This window comes from Bombyx mandarina, chromosome 17, assembly GCF_030267445.1.
Source record: "Bombyx mandarina strain Sakado chromosome 17, ASM3026744v2".
Lineage (NCBI taxonomy): Eukaryota > Metazoa > Arthropoda > Insecta > Lepidoptera > Bombycidae > Bombyx > Bombyx mandarina.
Genome location: NC_143223.1, coordinates 7,480,196 through 7,505,114, shown reverse-complemented (window position 1 = coordinate 7,505,114; position 24,919 = coordinate 7,480,196). Strand labels below are relative to the sequence as shown.

The following is a 24,919-nucleotide window of genomic DNA, read 5'->3' as shown; positions in this document are numbered from 1 at the left end:
AGGACAATATGTAAAAAAGACAAAACCTTGACATTTCCTGCTCAAATTGTTGGTGTTAATATCATGACTGGCAATCACGCACCTTGATTATAAAATAAATATCGACTGGTCGCAAAATGTAGGTAATACAGAGTCACGGTTATGCTCGCCACGCCTTCGGGATCGACCACTTTTACTTTTAAGGTGTTAGGCTGAGCTCGTAGTGTAGAGGGGCGAGTTAACAGTATTCGGACGTAAATACTGGTACTCCAGTGTATATTACTGACGCCGTATCGTAACACGGCTCGTGCCTCCTTGCTTCACTTACGCTTTAACACGTGCTCCCCAATATAATAAGCCGGTACGTCGTGGACTTCTCTTACAGGTATTAAAACATTGCTTTACAGTTTTTTTTTTTCGTTTTTTTTTCTAACGCATTTAATCTTATTACGAAAATAGTTTAATACTAAGTACGCATATCATTATAATGATAATTATCTTAATATACTGTTTATTTATATTTATGTGAATAATTAAAATAGTTTGAAAGCGAAATGTATTTTAACTCATGTAAGAAGAGATTAATTTAATAAATTTTAAAATTATAATACAATAGCCACTTGTTTCAAAAGTTGTGTATTATCTTGACGAAAATTTAAATGCAACGTAAATCTACGGAATCATGTACAGTTTGATAAAATATGCAGTTCTAAAATATTAATTGATGTATACGATTTGAAACCCTATTCTAACTGGAAACAATTAATTGAAAATCTCTAACTATAGTAATAAATTATTGTGATATTTTTCAATAATAGTAATATTTACGATTAATGAAATACTTTGAGTTAAATACAGTACGCTAACATATCTAGACATAATACAAGCGAGAAAGGTTGCTGTTAAAATTTGTCATATTATAATATAAAATTATGCAAATTTAGCAATCAATCCTTTGTTCTAAGAAACCTTATTTAATTTAGAAATCATGCGTTACTAGTTATAATAAATGAGCAATCAAAAAATTTCCGTTGATTTATTAATTATTAAAAAAAAATACACATCATTTCTGATCCTCCCGATCCATTTTCGGTGTTTTTAGGCATTCCAAGCACTGGTCACTGTTTTCTTCGAGGTTGTCGTAGGGTTCGACGTGCAAATTAACCCACATACACAATCCACTGAGTTTCTGGACGATAATATAAAATTTTGCAAATTTAGTAATTAATTCTTTGTTGTGAGAAACCTTATTTAATTTGGAAATCATGTGTTACTAGTTATAATAAATGAGCAATCAAAAAATTTCCGTTGATTTATTAATTATTAAAAAAAATACACATCATTTCTGATCCTCCCGATCCATTTTCGGTGCTTTTAGGCATTCCAAGCACTGGTCACTGTTTTCGTCGAGGTCGTCGTATGGTTCGACGTGCAAATTAAACCACAGACATAATGTTTCTGGCCGGATCTTCTTAGTGGGTCGCGATTCCGAAACTGGTATATTCAGTGAAGCACTGCACTTGCTAGGGAAGATGTTAGTAAAGTCTCTCAGGCTGAGCCCCGTGAGCTTCACCTATACATGCGGCGAAACCAAATTAGGCCCTCGAGGCTAATTGTAATACATAATATATAGGTATATATAATATATATAGGTATATATATAATATATAGGTATATATATAATATATAGGTATATATATAATATATAATAGGTAGGCAAATAAAAGATAAAACTTAAAAATATTTTTGTTATTAGATCAAAATCAAAGCAAGACAAATTTTCACTCAAATTTTTCGATCTTTCAAAATGTTATTCAAAAAAGACTAAAGCAACAAACACTTTCTCATGTTTACATTATTTGCAGTATGTTGACTCATCGTGGCCTGAATCAGGTTAGACGTCCGGTGTACTCGTCTCAAGCGATGCGGGTATGCAGGTGTTGAAATCCTGTAGGCAGGTACTAATTTTTCTAAGGCAATGCGTACTTAACAGGTGCTCGTGAACGATTTCCACGACGAAAATATTGAGTAATTAAAATCAAAACCGCAAATTTTATTAATTTGCATAAGTGCTTTAAGACTTATTAAAGGCCGATTTTTGCTCCCCGAAAAGTGTGTGTTCCAATTTGAAGCGTAGGACAGCCGTTACAAAATACACACAGCCCATCTGGTGTTAAGTGGTTACTGGAGCCCATAGACATCTACGACGTAAATGTGCCACCCACCTTGAGATATAAGTTCTAAGGTCTCAAGTATAGTTACAGCGGCTGCCCCACCCTTTAAACCGAAATGCATTACTGCTTCACGGTAGAAATAGGCAGGGCGGTGGTACCTACCCGCGCGGACTCACAAGAGGTCCTACCACGAGTAAACCATACTTATTATATAAGGTTCTATCTGATGGTTTAAGGTCTATGCCAGTACTTTGTCATTTGTGTCAAAAAAAATACAATTACCAAGTCAGGCCAAGTGCGGTGTAAAAAAAATTAATCTCTTGTACTCGTAGTAAATTTAGGCATAGTTTTCTTGAATTTCATTCAGCAATGCAAAAAGATTTGCTTCCCTGAAGAGCTCGCTAAATGACGCGTACAATTTTCTTAATTTGTTTGTCATTGTATCTATTACATACGGAAACGCGTGTAACTGTCACTTTCTGATCTATAGACTATCTCGGCAAAAAACGATCCCAATCCGTTAGCTCGAAGTTGGGTGAGAGAAGCACGAACAAGCAATATTGTCACATTAGGATTGGATATTTTATTTTTATTTTGTATTACTATTTGTAACATAACTACATTTCTGATAAGTAGCTGCATCGCATCGAAGGGGTTCTTTTATCTGTAAACGGAATGTTACACTTTAAATTTGCTGCCTATCGTATTCTGGTTCAGCTTAAATTACTTTTAGTGAATTCATTTTAGAATTGGCTCAGTAGTTCTAAGGAAGTTTTTACATAAAGCAAATACAATAACCTTTTTATTAAAGACTAGCGTACCCGGCAAACTTCGTGGTGCCTCAATTTATAAATAAAAGACGTAAACTTTTGTATAAAATAAACTTAAAACAAACAAAAGGAATCCGTCCGACGGGGGACGCATCAAAGAAAAACAAAATTGTTATTTTTATTTAATTTCGAGCATTTTCATATTTATCTACCTTTTAAACCTTCTCTGGACTTCCACAAATAATTCAAGACCAAAATTAGCCAAATCGGTCCAGCCGTTCTCGAGTTTTAGCGAGACTAACGAACAGCAATTCATTTTTATATACATATATAGATATAGAAGATAATAAAGAGATATTATAGAGAAGTATATTTAGGGAAGAGAAGAGATATTATATTTATGAAATAATATTATTGTTAATGAACGATTTAATAAAAATAAAAACAATAATTATGTAATATTTGAAACTATTGGTATTTTGCTAAACAATAGTCCATTGTATGCTAGATTGTCAGTTGTAAATTTACAAATACGCACAAACAATGAGTTAATGCCTAACAAGCTGACAAGCGGAGGAAGTTGTTACATAGAGCAAGTGCATCGTTTTAATTGTTCCGATGAAGTTATTTGCAAACTCAATTACGCATGCGTTACGTTAATAATAAATGCTATGCTAATAAGACGTTTTGTTTTAAATTCGTTTTCTTGTTCCCTGCCTAATCGTTATTAGCCTAAAGGGATATTCCAGCTACTTACGTACTGGTATGTGAGCTCATAAGTTCAACTTGAAAGAATTGCTGACACTGGCCAAGAGCAGTGCTTCGCTGAATCTACCGGCGGATCGGAAAAGCGATCTACTGAATCCGGCGAGAAACTCAGTGGATTGAAAAAATACCTTAAAATTGATTGACGCGAACATTGGTTCAAAACACAGGTTGGCAAATTAGAATTTGACGCATTAAAGTATTATTATAATATTTTAACTTAATCGTTTTTCTGAATGAAAAGGATATGTTCATAAACACAACAAAAAGGCGCATGGATTTATGATACTGTGTTTGTTACTAAAATAATTTTAGAGCTGATAATTGACCCGATTGGTGATATCGATTTGTGCTTAAATTATTATTTAAAGTACAAGATATGTATTTTTTTTCTGAGTTAGGGCTGGCGAATTTTCCAAAAAAAATAACCTGGTTCTTTTTATTTGAACAAAGTTCGAAATAATTTATTTGCGTTTAAATATGCTATTTTCATTTATTACACTCTTATTGACAAAAAATTTTCCGCTTCAAGAACTGCTGCATACATACTTGCTGTCGTAGGAACTCGTAGATATTAACCAGGCGAGGCCAGGGTCAAGTTTCCCTTGCATTCGTACAACGTAGCTTATGTAGCCTCGGGATCCAGAACCCAAGATTGTTTTGCATCAGAAGTTGACAGAATGACGGCACTCACCCATGCCGCATTTCAATATTTCTTACAACCTGTACCGGTAATTTCAAACTTGTGATTTAAACAGAAAAATAAACATTCGAATCTCTTGTCGAGTCGTCGTGGCCTAAAGGATAAAACGTCCGGTGCGTTCGTATCTAGCGATGTAACGGTGTTCGAATCTCGCAGGCGGGTACCAATTTTTTCTAATGAAATACGTACTTAACAAATGTTCACGATTGACTTCCACGGTGAAGGAAAACCGTGTAATAAAAATCAAATCCGCAAAATTATAATTTGCGTAGTTACTGGTGGTAGGACCTCTTGTGAGACCACCACCCCGCCTATTTCTGCCGTGAAGTAGTAATGCGTTTCGGTTTGAAGGGTGGGGCAGCCGTTGTAACTATACTTGAGACCTTAGAACTTAAATCTCAAGGTGGGTGGCGCATTTGCGTGGTAGATGTCTATGGGTTCCAGTAACCACTTAACACCTGGTGGGCGGTGAGCTCGTCCACCCATCTAAGCAATAAAAAAAACATACTATTTAGAATTTCAAGGATAGAAGAGCACATCGTTTGATCTTAAATTGTTAACGCCGCCCATGAGTACAAAATATATCTGAGGTACACTGCTTATGATACAAAAATAGTGTCCGTTTTATCTTTCCGTCCTCTATAGTGTTTTTATAGGCTTGTGTAATTTCAGTTCTCATAATTTTGATAGGTAATAAGGTGCAAACTGCACAATAGAATTTCAATATTTTCCTAACGCAATAGGCAACAATCTATTGTTCTCAGGTATAGGTTAATTGTTACCTGCCTAGTCTACATTCTTAACTGAATTCCAAAAATTAAGATATTTTATAAATGATCCAATGCTATTTTTAGAATACAACTCGTTTTTTATAGTACATGCAAATTTCAAAACATAAAAACTTTGTTTAAAGCTTCCGTGGTGTAACGCATAAGCATTCGATGTACTTTTGTCTTTTTAATCTGATTATGCAGAAAGCCTGTTTTGGGGTAGTGCCTTTTTATTTAATCAATTAACTCGTGTGTAACCAGAGTTTCTCAAACCTTTAGCCTCAGACCCCTTGGTAAAATTCCTTCTTTTACTATATGATTGAGAATTTGTTTCAAGGTGCACAACGGTATTTTGATAGCGATATCTATGGTTTACGGGAAATGTGGAACTTAACACCAAATGAGCCGTAAGTTCGTTCACCTATCTCTAAATAAATAAATATATTATCTTTTTCGGCTTCGGAAGATGTTATCATAGACCATGTAGCAACTGTGAAGTCAAAAAGAAAATGCTTGAGCTGCCTTCGGTTCTCCTCTTAGATTCTACAATCGTTAAATGTAAATTCATAAGACCTTTCTTGTGTAACTGCATCAACTCATCACAGCACTAGGAAATCACCGCTCGTTGACACGGAAGTATATTGTTCCATAAGGATTTTGTGACTTAGTTAATTTACATAACAATAGCACGGTTCTTAATCCTTTCACCAGTCAGTAGGTAATATATACTATAATTCATACGTTTGAATGGATTTTTTGCAGTGATTTTAAAATATTAAATGAAAAATAGAGAAGCAACATGTCTGCTATACTTCCGGAATAAAATTTACATAATAAAATCGGAATTAAAGGTATGAGTCAGATCGGATCATGTGACCAAATATTGTATCTCAAATGTCATGAACCTTAAGATTAGTGGTGGCGTTACTGTTTTGGTGTTTATGGGTTCCGTGAGTTCGTTTGATTGGTGCTATATTTTACATATAAACAACATAATATTACATATATTATTTGTATGCAAAAGTAACGGAAACAAAATCTGATGTTAGTTTATTTATATTGTTTGCCGTATATTTTTGACTTAAAGAATAATAATATAAACTGTGACGCTGATTCTTATCGATTCTCCATAAATTCTGCTTTTGGAATTATATAAAGGATTTAGGTATTCAATTATTCATTCGAAAGTGGATTGTTAGTTTAGATAACGGATTTTCTAGGAGGACTTGAAACTAGTTGACCTACCTAGCTATGGTATATCCTCCTAAGTTATCTCCAGATGGAGATTGGACGATTGGGTAAAGCGATTAAACAGGCATTATTTAGCTGGTTCATTACCCACATATCATCTCACAGCTCCAACACGCGGTATGATAAGCCGGAGATTCAGTCAACTGGCCCAGAAAACTTCCTTTGCCCGTTTTCTCCATACAGATATTATGTATATTTTTGTTTTACTATGATATATGAGCTTAGGAATTGTTTTGAACAAATTATGATTGATTCATTGTCATGACCCGCGTAAAACACAATTTACAACACATAACAGATTGTAATCTACACCTATTATGCCAAGATAAAATATTACATTGTTTGGTCATACAACATTTAAATTGTATATTGGGTACCAAAAAGTAGATTATTTAAATAAATTTTATATTTGATCTAATTTATTATTTTTCAAAATTACCCCTAGAAAGAATAATTTTAATAGTTTTTGTCTAACATTCCGTACATTTAATATTTAATCTACAGTTAAAAGGTTTGTACGAGTAAAATTAAAAACAAAGTTCAACAAACAGGTTACATTAAAATCTCGGTCTTGAACTACTTAAAAATATCATTTTAAGGATGTTGTGCAAATAACAGTTATGTCGTCCATTACTACCTACCGTGACTTTAACAAGTACCAGTTCTCGAGGAGATACAGACCAAGTCAGATAGCCAAAAATGACTTTACGAATAAACAATATTTTATAATGAAACGAAAGCAGCAAAGTTTATAAGGCGTAATTGCTGGTGGCAATGCGTGTTGGGAACCTTCAACATCTCTCACGATTAGGTTTTTTTTTTTTTTTTTTTTTTTATTGCTTAGATGTGTGGACGAGCTCACAGCCCACCTGGTGTTAAGTGGTTACTGGAGCCCATAGACATCCACAACGAAAATGCGCCACCCACCTTGAGATACAGGTTCTAAGGTCTCATGTATAGTTACAACGGCTATGACATTCTATGACATTCTAATAGGAATGGTTATTTACAACAATAGTTACAACGGCTATGACATTCTAATAGGAATGCCTATTTCTAATAGGAATGATGGCTTCATTGCGTCAATATTACGACTTTACCATTCTGTCTTCGTGATCCGATAACTACAAAACGGTAGGTTGTGAGATCCGTCTGCCCATCAAGGGTTTTAAAATAAGTAGTAAAATAAGATAGGAAGAATAGGAAATAAGAAAGTAAGTAAGTTTTACAGAGAGCGGAAACTGCTAATATTTGTTATATTCATAATATATTCGTAGTATATATTATATTATGTCTAAATTCATAGCTCCTAACTGCGTTTATAATGTCTTGGATTTACGAAATCTTAAACTAAATATGATTTTATGCACGCACGCGGAAACACATACTAACCAAGAGCACGTGTTCTTGTTTTGTATGTGTATGTTAGTGTGCCTCGAATACCAAATAAAACTTTAATAGTGATACTGTTTCCGACCGGGTATCTGACCCGGATTTCACGATAAAAGACTCCGGATCACTAAGCTAAATTAAGGCGGCGATAGGTGTGTAAGTCTAGTAGTTAAATTGTTCGACATTGTTCTAAAATTCCCCGTTATCCTTCCTGTGGAAAGGTCTTAATTTTTTTAACATAAACAGGCTATTGACGGAAACTGGTTTGCGCAAGGTGTGGTCTCTTTTGAAAGTAGATATTTTTAATTACATACATACTCATAAGTGTAAATTAATAATATTATTGTTTTTTTTCTCATGAATATTATTCGTCTTATGAATCACGTAATGCTTAGGGTCGAAATGGTACATAACATATAGAAGCAGCTATCATAATGAAAATTAGTCGAAAGTTTATAATTTTATACATAATTAATGTTTCATTACGGAGGAAAATTTTATGGGGTAAAACGCGTTATGTAATATGAATGGTTCGTAAAAAGGTGGAACAAATGTGTGAAATCACAGAATTCACATCTAATTAAATGAGAATTCGTGCTTGTATTTACTTGTAAATTAAGAGTTAATAAGGTATGTCTGACAAGTTTATTGGTATGGTGATGCGCAAAATATGTTTAGATTCCGAACGTATTATGTTATTCGAGCCGTATAGGTCTGTAATGGCTAAAAAATAAATATTTTTTATGAGTTTATTGACCCTTCTTTCTGGTAAAAAATAATGAGCGCAATGTAAATTTTGCCTTCTACTCTGAAATAACAGACAACAGCTACAGTTTTATAGCATATTTTCTTTATTTATTTATTTATTTATAACTTTACATACTAGTCTGTATAAAGGGGGACTTAATGCCATAGGCATTCTCTAACAGTCTACCTTAGGGGGGTGCAGAGATAAACCTTGGTAGGTGTAGTGTGATAGTGATATTACTTAAACATATGTGTATATATAACATACATAATATTTATAGATACAAATACTTGTACTTAAATAAATACATATACATAAATATATATCTTTATCAATGCAGTCGTTCGTTAACGGGATGCTGTGTTTCATATTAGTGCATTATTGGGAACCTCGACCCAAAATATGCAACACCGAGCAAGCAACTTAAGGTCTTAAACGATTCCAATCTAAGTGGGCGCCTTCGCCATAGAGATGAGGACATTTATTAAAATACTTTAAATTTATACTTATTACAAGCTTAGAAAGTTAAACAAAAAAAATGAAAATAGTGTGCCAAAATTTGTATAATTTTTTTTAATTGCTTAGATGGGTGGACGAGCTCACAGCCCACCTGGTGTTAAGTGGTTACTGGAGCCCATAGACATCTACAATGTTAATGCGCCACCCACCTTGAGATATAAGTTCTAAGGTCTCAAGTATAGTTACAACGGCTGCCCCACCCTTCAAACCGAAACGCATTACTGCTTCACGGCAAAAATAGGCAGGGTGGTGGTACCTACCCGCGCGGACTCACAAGAGGTCCTACCACCAGTAATTTCATTGGGATTCACTTAATTGTTAACTATTATATTTTTGTGATAGCATTTGACCTTTTCATGTACATATTATGAAAGGAGCACGGATACAGAGCATTACTAACAAGCCGTCCAAACACATTTGTATACCTACTTTGTTCTCTTGATTCTTCCTAGTCGGATACTCTTGGCACAGTAGCCACGAGGTTGTCAATGGACAGGGTTGCGTCTCGTCTTGATTCTATAACATTTAAATTAACGGGATTATTATTAAGGAAACGAATTGTAACGGTGCGACGATTAATCTATTTTTAATAATAATTTTTATTTATTTATTTATTATAATTTATGTAAAATTTACATTGGCAGACTTAATGCCTAAGGCATTCTCTACCAGTCAACCAAAGGTAGTACAGAGTGGATAGCGGTACGTGCAATGAAATTTATATTAAGTTACAAAAAGTATATACATACATACATAATAATATATACATACATACATACACACATTCATACATGCATACATACATAATGTCGAAGGTCTCTGTAAAATTTGCAAATTACTTAACAATTTTGTCGATTGACTGTGGTGCTGTCGTGCGAGAAACAATTAATTAAACTGGAACAAATTATCCGTATAACAATAATTTTTAATATCTATTTTTAATACTGCGGGGGATAAATCCTAACAATATTAATTATTTTTATGTATCGGTAGTATTAGGGCTGTCTATTCAACTAATGGGTAAATAATAAATAAATTGCATTCGCGTTTTAATTTAAAACTTAATATACCTAAGCATTGTAGGGTAATTTAATTATTATTTAAATAGCCTGTAAGCAATTCCGTAAATCTATTAATGGCGAACACTACGTGTATATTGCAAAATTTTCACAATAGGCAGTTTTTGCTTCGACTGTACATTTTTACATTTGCGTAAGCAAGGTTCCCGAGATCACTTTCGCACGCTATAGTGAGCGCGTATTGTGTTCTTAAATCTGAATGGAATTTGTTGTAAAATACAGAAATATCATTAAAACAAATATTATAGTGCTTAAGTAGTGAAAAACTTTGTGTGTGTAAAAAAACAGCGTAAGAAGATTTGCGAAATTTACAAACTTAATAATTATCTTATACCTTTAAACGAGCAATTCTTGTATATTAATAAATGATATATATAATCTGAATCTCGGAAACGGCTCCAACGATTTTCATAAAATTTAGTATACAGGAGATTTTGAGGGCGATAAATCGATCTAGCTACGATTTATTTTCAGAAAATGTTGTTTTATTCTCATCTAGTCAAGTCTCATCTAGGTCATCATCTAGTTTATTTATATGTCATTCGATTTCGCTGCCTACGAACTCTGACAGCCGCTTCAATACTAAATGGTTCATCAGCTAGTCATATAATAGTGTACTGGTACAAAAAAGTGAAGTTATAATAAATTACATTGTAAAAATGCTATCTTGGCCTGGAGCGCATGATTCCTTGGTTGTATGAAAGGCTGTATAAACGCGGTACGAGTCTATAAGGCTTCATAACACGTAACATTTAGAGGGGTGTTTAGGGGGAAGATTAGGAGAGAACATCATTAGCACGAACTGATGATGAGAAATTAAGAGTGGTCGTTCGAGCAGTCGACGTCGCATACATGTAACTTCTAATGTAAACAGTGAGACATACATTATCTATTAAATCATATTATATATCACATTAATACTATGACTGCATTTAAGTCAATAAGAGACACCAATCAATACATTGTTTAAAAAAAGCTATTACAATTAATAGTAGGAGATAATGTGAGTATGATGTGTTTTAAATCTATGAATATCTGTCATTGTTAATCTAATTTTATAATTAATGAATGTAATAATATATTAAATAACGTGACTAGTAGTAGCAGTTCTTGGGCAATTTTCAATACTGGTTTGTGTTGGAATGTTACATTTTCAGTTGTAGGACTATTGCTGTATGTCCATTATTTATTCAACAAGTAAACATAAAAAGTAGTAATTAACTAATCATTTTTATTGTTGTTGTTAAATACCTTAGATGTTTTTATTAATAACATTGCGTGTTTCCGGAATAATTTGAATATTAATCTATTTTTGTGCAAGGTGACTTTGCGTTCACTTTTTAATCTAACGTAATAAAGTTAATTAAAAAAAAGAACCTATCCTTCTTAGATCATAAATAATTGGTAAATAATATTCAGTTTTGATTATGTCGGAGTTGTTCGACATCAATAGTTGTACCATTGTCCGTAATGTGCCTTAGTTGAACTTCCCTTAAACTGTAGTGAATGTAACACGGCCTTGATTCGGTATTGAGGCAACTGTATAAGATTTGCATCAATTAAATTGTTAGACAAATGATTTGTAGTTTAGTATAATGTAGTTTCAAATTCTTCTCCTAGTCCAAATGTAGTTAAGTATCTACTTGACATAGTAATTTCTGCATAATTATTACTTGAATTAAAAATGTGTGAGTGTTGAATTCTAAAGTTGTAGACAAGATGTCAATTTAATTAACTAGCTTTTAGTAAATTACATATGCAAAATTAAATTAAAAGTTGCTGTATTTTATCGATACACGCGTTAGATTATAGCATTGATATGCATATCAGTTTCTTATTTAAATAGTTCGTATCTTAAATGACTATTACATTCATACATGGTTTGTCGATATAATTGGTCTGGTGGTAGGACCTCTTGTGAGTCCGCGCGGGTAGGTACCACCGCCCTGCCTATTTCTGCCGTGAAGCAGTAATGCGTTTTGGTTTGAAGGGTGGGGCAGCCGTTGTAACTATACTGAGATCTTAGAACTTATATCTCAAGGTGGGTGGCGCATTTACGTTGTAGATGTCCATGGGCTCCAGTAACCACTTAACACCAGGTGGGCTGTGAGGTCGTCCACCCATCTAAGCAATAAAAAAAAATATTGTTTTTTATAAAGCGAAACGGGTAAATGAATTTATGGCCCTGGAATCAAGTGGTTAGCGAATCATATAGACATCACAATGATTCAAGTTCCTATGTTGTGGTCGAAGTCTCAATTTAATTGTACTATGACTGTATCCAACTTTCTAGCCGACGATAGGTGGTAACTACCCGTACGGTATACAAAACGCCCTATCATAAACTAATTACATAGATTTCTAATCTTCGTTAGTCATTAGTTTGTTACGTATCTAGTTAGCTACTGAACACCAAATCAGAATGATGATGATTTTTTTTCTCCTACCTACACCGAAAGTTCGGTTTTCGTCCCGCTGTACAGGGAAGAAAGTGCACTTTTTCTCTGACGCTACTAAAATTCTCCGCCATTGACGTGCGCGGGTAATTTGCAATATTATGTTTAGTGTAAAAGTGAAATAAATAAAAGGTAATAAAATTTAATAGTGAAGTATTAAGCAAAGACGAGTTCATCAGACAGTTCTTATTCAATTAGTAGTAGTTTATTTAAAAATAAAAAAACAGTTAAATTGTTTTTTTTTATGAGTGGAGGGCTCCGCCTCCCCTACCCCCCGCCAGGGCTTCGCCCCTAGACCCCATCGGGGCTTCGCCCCTGGGCCCCGGTTCTGTACTCCACGGGTGCTAAGTTTTTTACAATGTCGAACTTTCGGCCTGGTAGGAGAAAAAATAGTATGTGTACCGCGGGAAAAAAGTAGGACATCTCATCCCGCGTGCTTGAAATGTTACACGCGAGAGGAAATGTCCAACTTTTCTCCCTTGGTGCACAATGTACCATTTTTATGAAAACCCATACAATTTGATTTAAAGATAACGTTTCAATTACTATTGAATAACAAATTTATCTTTTGGCTCTTGTATTACTTTCAATAATTTATCGATGAATAATATTTATTAGCGAAACTATCAATCTATCATAGGACGCCTATTTATCTATGACTAATGATAGGCACAATTACACAATCTATACTTGCCAGCTTCACGGTAGTTTTAATGATATTTGAAAAATAATAGGTATTAACTAACTACGACTCGAGAATATCGGTGTGAATCTTAAATACAATACAAATATGTACATACTGGTACAATACAAATACAAATATCGTAAATATTTAGTTTACCATGGGAAACACATTAGTCACATTTTTAAATTTATACTTTAAAAGTATGATGTACTTCACTGGTGGTAGGACCTCTTGGGAGTCCGCACGGGTAGGTACCACCACCCCGCCTATTTTCGCCGTGAAGCAGTAATGTGTTTCGGTTCGAAGGGTGGGGTAGCCCTTATAACTATACTGGGATCTTAGAACTTATATCTCGAGGTGGGTGGCGCATTTACGTTATAGATGTCTATGGGCTCCAGTAACCATTTAATACCAGGTGGGCTGTGAGCTCGTCCATCCATCTAAGCAATAAAAAAAAAATCAAAAAAGAGGATCTTAGGGAATAGGCAAAAATTTTTTTAATCAAATTTGTTATCGGGCTATTTGAAAATTACAAACTGCGTAAATGTATTATTGTATATAATTAATATATTTTTTTAATTGAACTTAGCCGGTGTATAGATTTTGACATTCTAAAGTTGAATGCCTCGTTCGAATTTGATTTTGATTAAAATGTATAATTGAACACAATGCTTAACACAATGCTTCTGCGGATGGACTTCGGTTCCCTCTGTATTTTGTACCGAATGTTCCATGGGGAGTGCTCTGAGGAATTGTTCGAGATGATACCGGCATCTCGTTTTTACCATCGCACCGCCCGCCACCGGAGTAGAGTTCATCCATACTACCTGGAGCCACTGCGGTCATCGACAGTGCGTTTCCAGAGGTCTTTTTTGCCACGTACCATCCGGCTATGGAATGAGCTCCCCTCAGCGGTGTTTCCCGAGCGCTATGACATGTCCTTCTTTAAAAGAGGCTTGTCGAGAGTATTAAGCGGTAGGCAGTGGCTTGGCTCTGCCCCTGGCATTGCTGAAGTCCATGGGCGACGGTAACCACTCACCATCAGGTGGGCCGTATGCTCGTCTGCCTACAAGGGTAACAAAAAAAATAAATATACATTTTAATTAACGTAACATATTAATTACACATGAACACTTTTCTATTATAATTTCTAAAGATTATTTATTTCAAAATGTAGGCGTGTCAGCGTAACAAATGAATTAGCTTAGCTGGTCTAAATCCGGATAATGAGTATGTAACAAAACATTTTAATTAATAACCGCGAAAACTAACGTAAGTCTTGATAGCTCAAATAATAGTTTAAGCGGCACTTAAATTATAGCTAGTCTTGAGCGAGGTACACGAAAGCTGAAATGAATAATGACATTTGATTATTATGTATTGTAAGTTTTATTAAGCATAAGAGATTTTAAGGATTAGGCTTTCAATTCTTTTTTCGGCTTAAGGGAAAATAGACATAAAGTATGTCAAATATAAAACGCAAATTAAGTAGACAATATGTAATAAACTATCACTCGTAATAGTTTATTATATTTTGACTTACTATATATAAATATACTATTTATTTATATTTAGAATCTTTGGAAACATTGTCAAAGCATTAGCTCTAAACAGTATTACGGCTATAGAAAAGACTAGCTAGCTGTACCCGTCCGCTTCGCTGGGCATTTAAAATTAACATTTTTATTTCTCACCCTCACAAAGACTCATCATTAACGCCCCCGCAACTAGTGTAGGGACTCCAACACTCATATAAATATTAGCCTATACATTAAGTACATGTATTTTCTACATGGATACCAAGTTTTAAGTCAATCGGATGCATGGTTCAGTAGTTATTCCTATAAACCACTGTAGATTTATATATCAGTATAGATTATTACAATTTTCCAAAATTGACTCCTAATTATGTATTGAAAAGATTCCTACTCGATTTTAGTTGATTTTAAAATTCCGTATTCCTTAGACCTTTTTTAGAACCGTACCAAAATCAGCATTACTAAAAAGCAGGATGGCAGTTCCAGCCAACACCTTACTGCTTACATGGTAGTCATTATTGGGTATATAGTGGCATTATTACTGGTGGTAGGACCTCTTGCGAGTCCGCACGGGTAGGTACCACCACCCCGTTTATTTCTGCCGTGAAGTAGTAATGCGTTTCGGTGTGAAGGGTTGAGCAGCCGTTGTAACTATACTGAGACCTTAGAACTTATATTCTCAAGGTGTGTGGCGCATTTACGTTGTAGATGTCTATAGGCTTCAGTTACGGGGCCATTATCACTTAAGATCCTCTGCTTTAGTTTTAATGTAATAAGTCATTCTCAATTGGATCCAATATAGTAAGATAGACGATGGTGTGATGAAATATGCAACATAGGTCGGGAGGGTTCGGAAACTTTAATCAGAAGATTAAACGAGATATTTTTGAATTCTGGATTTTATTTCCCAGCCAATAAGCATCTTGATTGACAGAATTTTAAGGCGATAAGCTGTAGGAAATTTATGATTTCAACAGATGTGCCCTTGATCTATACTATTATGTCACTCCATTATAAGTAAAAGTTGATCGCGTGAGCTGTCACTAACGTAGGTCATTACCAAGCACACGAATTATTGTGTGTTTGCACGAATGTAAGATTGCTTTGATAGACCAGTATATCAGCAAGAGATTTTGTGCCATTGATGATGCCCGTGAGCGACTTACGACCGAACGGGCTTTAAGCTCTCTTTTTGTTTTTTTTTATTGCTTAGATGGGTGAACGAGCTCATAGCCCACCTGGTGTTAAGCTCGTTTTATTATGCCATCGACGTAACTAAGAATACCTTGTTTCATTAATTCTGAGTTCTAAATACAATGCAGGCGAATAAAAAGACCCGAAAATGTAGTTGTAGCATTGTTTAGGACTTATAAAACTTTATTTTTTACAGAAAACCGCAATGAGGCATCAAATGATACTACTTTGTGCTTGCCTAGCTACGGTGAGTGCGACTCTGGAAGTGGTCAACCAGTGGAGTTTACTGCAGTTTGATTTTCCACCTGATCCAGTGCTTCTGGAGAAGTTTGAACCTGAAAACACTGTTCCTACAGGGTTAGAGATAGGTTGGGACAAATTGTACCTCGGTATACCGAGGTTAAGGAGTGGCGTACCAGCTACTGTAGCATGGGTTCCTCGGAGCTTGCCGCCTGGTGTCAGTCCTGTCTTGCAGGTTAGAAAACTAATTCTCTTTTACTACATATCAACGCTTGAAAGGCATGCGTGACTAAGCGACAATGCGTGAACATTACAGTAGACTAATTTAAAGTTGAAATACCTGAAAAAAAAATCTATTTTAACGAATCTAGCTGTAGGATTGAAATTATTTTAATATACCTAGAAATATATTTTTTTTGCGCATCGAATATGGTTATTGCTTATCATTTATGTATAAAGCAGTTATTGTCGCTTAGTCACGTTTGCCTTTGTAACGTTGATATTATTATATGTTGTTTCTTTTATTTTATGTATTTTAATAGGTTATAAGATTTAATTCCTATTTATTTCTTACATCTGTAATATCTGTAATATCTATTAGTTATGTAAAAGTAGATCATTAGTGTGACTTTACTAATGATTTTGCGATTAATTAAACAATTCAAATTAATTACTATATCATTATGATTAATTAAGATAGTATATTTAAGTTTTGTTACCTTCCTCTATTCGTTTATTAACTAACCATCAGAACTCTTTGGAGGTGAACGCATTTTGATCATTCTTTTTTTTTAGTCGTTTCTTCCTATGCGGTCTCATTTGATTTTATCAAGATTCGATCAGGACGTTTCGGTATATAATGCATATTTACACTTGAATTCGAGTACATTGATCACACGCTCATTTTATTTTAATAAAGTCAACTTTTCTTTTTTGCTAAACAGTTTTCTATTTTGTTATTTATGTAGTCGTTAAACGTGAATGTATTGGGCATTTGCATTATAATGGCTGGAAACATGCGGTGGTATACACATGCTTGTACTGTCAATTGCCCAAACTATCCTTACACTAAGTTAAGTTTCTGTCCGTTTTTCTGTCTAGGAATATATCAAACATAACAAATTTCTAAGATGTATCCCGAGTGTTTAAATTTTAAATTATTTAACCGATTCTATTAAGAATATAATTATGTGTGTGATATATCTTCTATATCCATCTAAATGTCTCGCTTGTTACTCGATTCCCGTCACGTATAAAGATAGTAAGTAAGTAATGGCTGTGAAAGCTACAAGCTTGGTAGATGCGCAACATAAGGACGATAACGCAAACCCAGATTTGGTACAGAGTTACATCATGGAATAGGTTATATAATGTAATACAGTATGCGAGTGTAACTCTAGATAGTGAAGTTTTATGTATATAAGTTCACGTTAATTAGGCAAAATGTTTTAAATTATGTGTTTGTTAGATTAGTCTAAAACACTAAAATTTATAACTAACTTTGATAATGTTAGGATTATACTTTAAAAAAGTTACTGCAAAGGTATTATAAAGTATAATGTATATTTTTGAAATTTAGAAACAACTGTCTTTTATTGATCTCGGTACAGAACATGTACATCTTATAACAAGGGGAAAATAGGATTTAAAATCAATTTTAGTCAAAAATCTTTATGTCAGTAACAGTTTTGAAATCTACAAGAAGGGCCGCGGTACGCGAGGAATGGCGACGTCTGATGAAGCGCACCACCATCCGATATGATGACCACGACCACTCTGTCAATAGTGCAAATGACTAAGAAAAGAGTTTCGAAATATTCACTAGCTACAAACCATTTGTCATAGCGTCGTGATTTAGCATAACTATATTTGATAATCGGTTCTGTCAAATTTGTGGCAGGTTAATTAACGCTGGAGGTCTCATTTGTCAGGAATGTTGAGATGTTAAACAGCACCAGCGGCACCAGATAAATTAGGATATTTAGATGTTATTACTACTCGACACCTAATCTGTGAGACGAATATTCGATATAATTTAAGTCGGCTTGGTTGAATTTAGTTAGAATTTGCAGAAACGTTATTCCGCAATTGTCCCTACGGGTCTTTAGAAAGTTGCGGTGATTAAACTTAGTTACAATGTAAGTACATAGTACCTATACCCGATAGATTTAATGTTATATAAGATAGAGAGTATTATTGTCTTGACTTAACAGGAAGATGCTATGTCCTAATAAATCAAACGGAATCTGCATTAAGCAGTTGACAGTTATTTTAATTTTTCTTTCTTGGCATGATTGCAGTGTGTAGTTTTTTTTTACATATGCATATACACAAAAACGAGTAAAATGTGATATTATTTTTGTCTTTTTGGTATTTAAAAATTCAAACTTTGATGTAAATTTTTAAAATGATAAAATTCAAATCATAGAACCAAAATACCAAACCAGATAAAATAAAAGGAAACACCAAAAGAGAATACAGAAAAAGTGTCACGTTGAAATGGAAGATGAAGATATAGCTCAAGGAGGCTTGACGTCAGGCAGGTGGCCGGTCGTTGAAATTGGGGGAGGTGAAGGACCTCGGTCCTTCTCTTCTCCCCTTCTTCCTCTCAGGAGGCGCCGGAGTCTGACATAGCCCGGTCCGTTAACCCCCTCGACCGGGTATCCGTAAACGAATTACCCAGCGTTAAAAAAAATTGTTGGCCGGTCGTTAAACTCGTTCCAAATGTCTATGCAATACTATAAAAGGACTTGTTGCCTCGACTCCAACAAATTTGGAATAAAGCCAAGAAGAAGAAGTTGCAGTACGTAGTTAAATGGACGAGCGCTCCGAATTTAATTCTTAATTTAAATCCATGACAGCATGAATCTTACTGACCCGATTGAGAAATGGGGTCAAAATCTCGATTGGATTAGAATAGCTCTCTTATCCTTGAAACTGGAAAATATGCAGGCTTCCTGGCTGTTGATACCGATCACAGTTTGCAACACGTGCTGCCAAAAGTAAACCAATACTGCTCAAAATCTACCCTTGCTTTTTTAAATTATGTATCCTAATTTTATGCAACAATTAACAAGGGATACGAACATCTTTAGTTCTAACTTTTTTATGTAGGAATCGCATAAATCCTTTATAAGTATCGATATAATATCATTTCGTTGACCAATGCTAGTTTCAATCTTCGATTACCGTTATTAAATCCACAATGTATCCTACATTCAAATGTCAAGTAAGATTAGAATGTCCTTGTTATTTACATTATTTTTAAAGGTCTTTAACTAAGCTTGAAGTAATTTTAACTTTATTTAAATGTTTCATTTAAGTTATCATAGATTGATCCAGTTAATTTACCCAAAAAAAGTGGTTTATATTCTAGATATAAATAATTTTGAATATTTAAATTGTTTTTGGATAACTTGAACAGTTTTTTTTGTTGTCAAACATATGGATGTGAACGCAGCTTTTATTCATTAAGCTTTATAATAATTCATAAATAGAAACTACATACTTTGTTACTTATTACGAATTAATCCATAACGCATTACAGTCTATTGTCGAAAAAATCGAATTTAAAATTATATGGATGGTCGTTGTGTCCAAATTTGTTTGTTTGTATTAAGCTTAACATTAAATGACTGCTGTCGTAGTTACAATCCGTACTTGAAGAATGTCAATAGATTGCGTTGTTTCGACGCGTAATATACGGTGAAACGTGAAGGGCAATCGAAAGCAGCATACAAATAGTTCTCAGAAACCTTGAAGCACAGAGTCTGTAAAGACACGGCAAGAAATTTGGTAAGAATTTTGCGAAGAAAGTTACTGCACTGGGCGACAAAATAAATACAACCAGCGCTTTAAGAAAATCATACAGGACCCTAAAAAGTTTATTATAAAAATAAATGTCATTGCATTACTTTTGACGAAAAATCTAAAAGTTTTTGTAATGTCACCTACATCAATTGAACACAATTGCCTCTCGTTTTTTTTTTGCTAATAATCAAGTTATGACCACGTTTTTATGCAATCTCAATGATGATAAATGTGAATGAGAAATCGTTAACGCATCTATGAAAGTAGTAAATACAGTAGATGTTTTAAATAAAGATATTACAAGATGTGGTTACCATTCTGACATCTTTTACGTAGGCAAACAAATGGTTAAGTATCCAATGATTGAGTATAGACGAAAAAAAAAGTTCTAATTTAATTGTGTCTAATAATTAATTTAATGTCAATCAACATGGTTTTATCTCTGGTTTTAGAAGAATTATTGAAATGGAGTTAATTATGATTGTTACAGATTTTTTCCTAAATTATTTTAATGTATATACATATTTGAATTTTAAATAAGCTTATGTTGTATGACAATTCTCGATACTTAGTTAAGTAACTATACTTGAGACCTTAGAACTTATATCTCAAGGTGGGTGGCGCATTTACGTTGTGGATGTCTATGGGCTCCAGTAACCACTTAACACCAGGTGGGCTGTGAGCTCGTCCACCCATCTAAGCAATAAAAAAAAAAGTATTCAAATGGTAGTTGATAATTTTTTTATTTCTTTGTTTTCAAACGATTTGTATGCCGATCTCGGAAGCTGTAATGCCCCGATGAATAAATACGTCATGTCCTCGCAGTCACGTTTGTAATAATGGAACTGTACAACAACAACTATAGCACCTTAAGGAATTTTATTAACGTCAATGTACTTTTGCTTTGACCTTTGATGTGAAACGATTTGAAATATTTTACGTATAACCACTTCATAGTTTGGTACTGATATAAATCGTTATTGATTGATACATTAAGCATGTTGAGTTAAGATTGTAAAGTGAAATTATATAATTAATCAGAATTACTAATTTTGAAGAGCCAGATTGACATTGAAATGTTTTGTAGTTATGTTCAACACACACAATAAACAACTATCTTATAAAAACGGAAACCAGGTACCGAATATTTAACACGTTCTGATGTGAACTGCAAAAATATGTGAATAAAGAAAATATAAGTCATACAACTTTAGAGCCTCTTATAAGTTTGTTAAATTTTAATAAGTAAAAAAAGAAAATTATATGCCACAACTCGATACAAGAGCTACCATAATAGAGCTGAGAGACATCGATCATAGCTAACGTTTTACTTCCTCATATGGCTGAAAATAAACATTGTTGTGGAAATTGCTATGTTCATATAGTCTGCGGAAGGCAGATGCAATGTCACACTAAATATAGAATATAACTACCTTGTGAAATGTTTATTCTATTCTTTAAATTTTAATGATTTGATTAATTAGCCAAATCAATGAAATAATGGATTTCAATCGTTTAAAATGTATTTGTATTTTATTTTATTATTTATATATTACTAAATACATATATTCGTTTTAAGTTATTACATAAATTTGTTTTAAGTTCAATATGAAATGATTAAAAATAGTGCAAAGTAAAAATGCATTTGTAATATAATTATTTATTATTTTGCTTTATGATTTCCTAGCTTTTGCCCGCGACTTCGTCCGCGTGGAACAGTTCACAAATAATGATTTATTTTAGAACAAATTTGGTTAGCATAAAAACGTAATAGTGAGCCAACCTTAACATTTAGAAATATGCTGTTGCGGACTTTTTTTTAAATCTTTTAAAGGGGAACAATTTTGTCATACATTATTTTAGCGAAACTTTAACCGTTTCTGCAGCGCACGCAGCGGAAGCTCTCAAAAGGGAAAAATAAACTCGATTTTGAAACATTCTTTATTGGTGCTCCGCTGGTATTATATTAGTCTTAGCGTGATGTTATATAGTTAGCTTCCTTTCTTAATAAACGAGCTATTTAATACTGAAAAAAAATTCCAAATCGGACCAGTAGTTCCTGAGATTAGCGCGTTCAAACAAACAAATGTCTTCAGCTTTATAATATTAGTATAGATATAGATACTGTACCTAAGAAAGTTGTCATAACGTGATTTTCAATTCCAGGCGTACCCTGACTGGTCATGGCATACAGCAGGACGTGGGGACATCAATTGTACGGGGCTGATATCGGTGTATCGCGTCCGAGCTGATAGATGCAACAGGCTCTGGGTACTGGATGCCGGAGTTCTCACCAGCCTTGATGATTTCCGTCGCGTTTGCCCTCCTAAAATATTGATTTTTGATATGGCTACTGATCGTCTTGTAAGTAATTTTCTTATTTAAGTTTTCCGTGTGTCAATAATGAAAACATTTTCAGGTGTAACATCGCCTATATCGTTTTTCTTCAAGTCCTACGCACGCTAGATTACTTTACTTTGTTTGTTGCAAATAAAATAACTTGATAATTTATTTTACTTAGTCGAATTATAAAGATAAATACAAAACCCAATAGCAGATACCTTGATCTTAGTGTTTCTCAAAAGAGAGTTGTACTACCGACATTCAAATCCTTTTTATTAATTGTGAATCACTAATTATTCAGCAATAAATACCAACAGTATTTTAATTCGTAGTTAGGCAAATTAAATAATGCAAATCACTTAGTGAAACGCGTAAAAATTAATAGCCATATAATATCCGTTCTAAACGATCGCTTGCGTCGGTTAATGAAATCTTAGGTGAAATCTGAATTTCGTGTGCCAATTATGCTAATTATGTATAAAATAACAATTAATAATGACGAGGATAAGAAAAAAAAACTGTTCATTAAGATCGCGACAGTTAACAGCTACTTTAGTTTTATATTATACATTGTTGATTTATAAATTTACATAGTTTATGTTCTGAGTCATGATTGTTATTTTTTTTTTCTAATTTGGAATTTTAATTAAAACAGATCTTTCGAAAAATTTTATTTGGGGCAGGAAAGGAACGCAATTTAATTAATTGCACAATGCTTCACCGGTCGTAGTGGCCGCCGTTCTGTACTATGATTTGATGCTATTGTTTCGTAACTTTTACGATGAGGCGCGGTTCTTTCACGCTCCCCAAGATCAGACCGCGATCTTGAAACAAATCACGGCCTTAAATACGTTTCACAATTATATACCAGTACTTCCATTCATAAACTTCGCTGAAATGTAGCTATGATAGTTCTTCTAATATTTTTTGAGGTAATTTTTTTTGAAATGCTTTTTAACTATTTGATTATACACGACATTGATTCTGAAATGGCATTATAAGTAGTAAAATAACCGATGCGAAATTATCGTTACGCGTGCTAAATGAAAGATAAATGTAATTTTATAAAATATAATTTATACATTTTACGTTATAATAAATTTATTATGGTACAAATGGAGGAACTGCAATAGTAATTCCTATAGGAACTATGTTTAGGGGTCTTAATTTTCAATTGAATTTAAATAAAATTTTAATTTAATGTTGTATTTGGTATAAGCCATTTGTTCGCTTCTTACTGCAATGGTTTTAAAATAGGAAAATCGTGTTCCTGCTCGAGTTTATTAATTCAACATAAATCTTTTTGTAATATAACGATCAGTGCACGAAATCAGTAGGAAATAATTGAATAGGAAATTTAAATCCAATTAATTATTCACGAAACAATTGTTCGTCAAGGATATTGAATTACAACCGGCACAAAGAGAATTTTACTCTAAGCATTTTTAAATATTACGTAATTTAGGCTACATACTCTATTGGTACATAGGAAATAAATCCGTAAATACGCACATAAAACAAAACGTAAAACAAAAATAAGGATTTTTCTTTAATGGCCGCATGCATTTTCAAAATTATCGTAGTATTATTAAACAATCGTGTTTGTAGTTAAAATTGAAATCTATTTGAATTGTATTGATTTTATCTAAAGTTGTTTAAATTAATTCCGCGTGCTGATCATAAAAAGTAACCTATGCAAGCAAAGTGAACAGGTTTCTTGACCGTGTAATGACATTTAGTCCTTGTTATTTGTCTGGAGGTTAAATGTTGGATATCAAATCAAATCAAATCAATTTTTTTTTATTCAACATAAATGAAAGTACATACTTGTTGAACGTCAAAAAGAATTACCGCCAATTCACAAAAACTAGCCTCCGTCCTGAGAAGAACTGGCAAGAAACTCAGCGGGCATGTCTTTTTTTTTTAATATTAGATTTTTTTTAAATATTCATGTTAATCGTAGAAGAAAAATAGCTGCAGTGTACCATTGTGAAGTTTTAGCAGGGTCTATTAAATTATATTTCTTTCGGTCATTCATTTATATATAGCAGTTGCGTTGGCTATAGTTCAGGCACACTTGAATAATAAATATCGCGCAATTGCAGACAACATGTGCGCCGGGTTGTCTTTTGTCTAAATTGTGGATGCAATGTTCCTACACTGAATAATTGTAAATAAATCATAAAAAAGTTAACCGAAAATTGCATCGATTATAATGAAACTGGTTACTCTTATCTAATAACGCCTTTTTAGACCTTGAATGTTCGCATGCGCTCTACTTTAAGACTTCGTTCGAAATATAGATCGCAATCTATTGAATATGACGGATGTTGGTAGTTGAACTGCATTACTTTTTTTCATTGACATATTAATTTATTCTAATGATAAAGGAACATAATGTATTTCTTTTGCAACTGCATAAATTATTGTTGTTCATTACTTTAAATTAGTTTTGAATTTTTCTCATTTTAATACTAGTGGTCTAATATAGAACCTGTCGTTT

General features: G+C 33.6%; 1 protein-coding gene across 2 annotated transcripts in view; it reads left to right on the top strand.

The window, feature by feature from the left end:
• Positions 1 to 209: 209 nt before the first annotated feature.
• Positions 210 to 24,919, top strand: part of Y-e (yellow-e) — a 36,696-nt gene continuing 11,986 nt past the window's right edge. The window contains exons 1-3 of one of the 2 annotated variants that reach the window (XM_028188155.2): positions 210 to 364; positions 16,220 to 16,498; positions 22,240 to 22,437. In XM_028188155.2, the coding sequence (XP_028043956.2) occupies positions 16,229 to 16,498; positions 22,240 to 22,437 (468 nt within the window). In that variant the 5' untranslated portion in view covers positions 210 to 364; positions 16,220 to 16,228. Of the gene's footprint in view, positions 365 to 16,219; positions 16,499 to 22,239; positions 22,438 to 24,919 lie in introns of those variants that run through there. The other variant, XM_089734502.1, reaches the window with a different exon arrangement.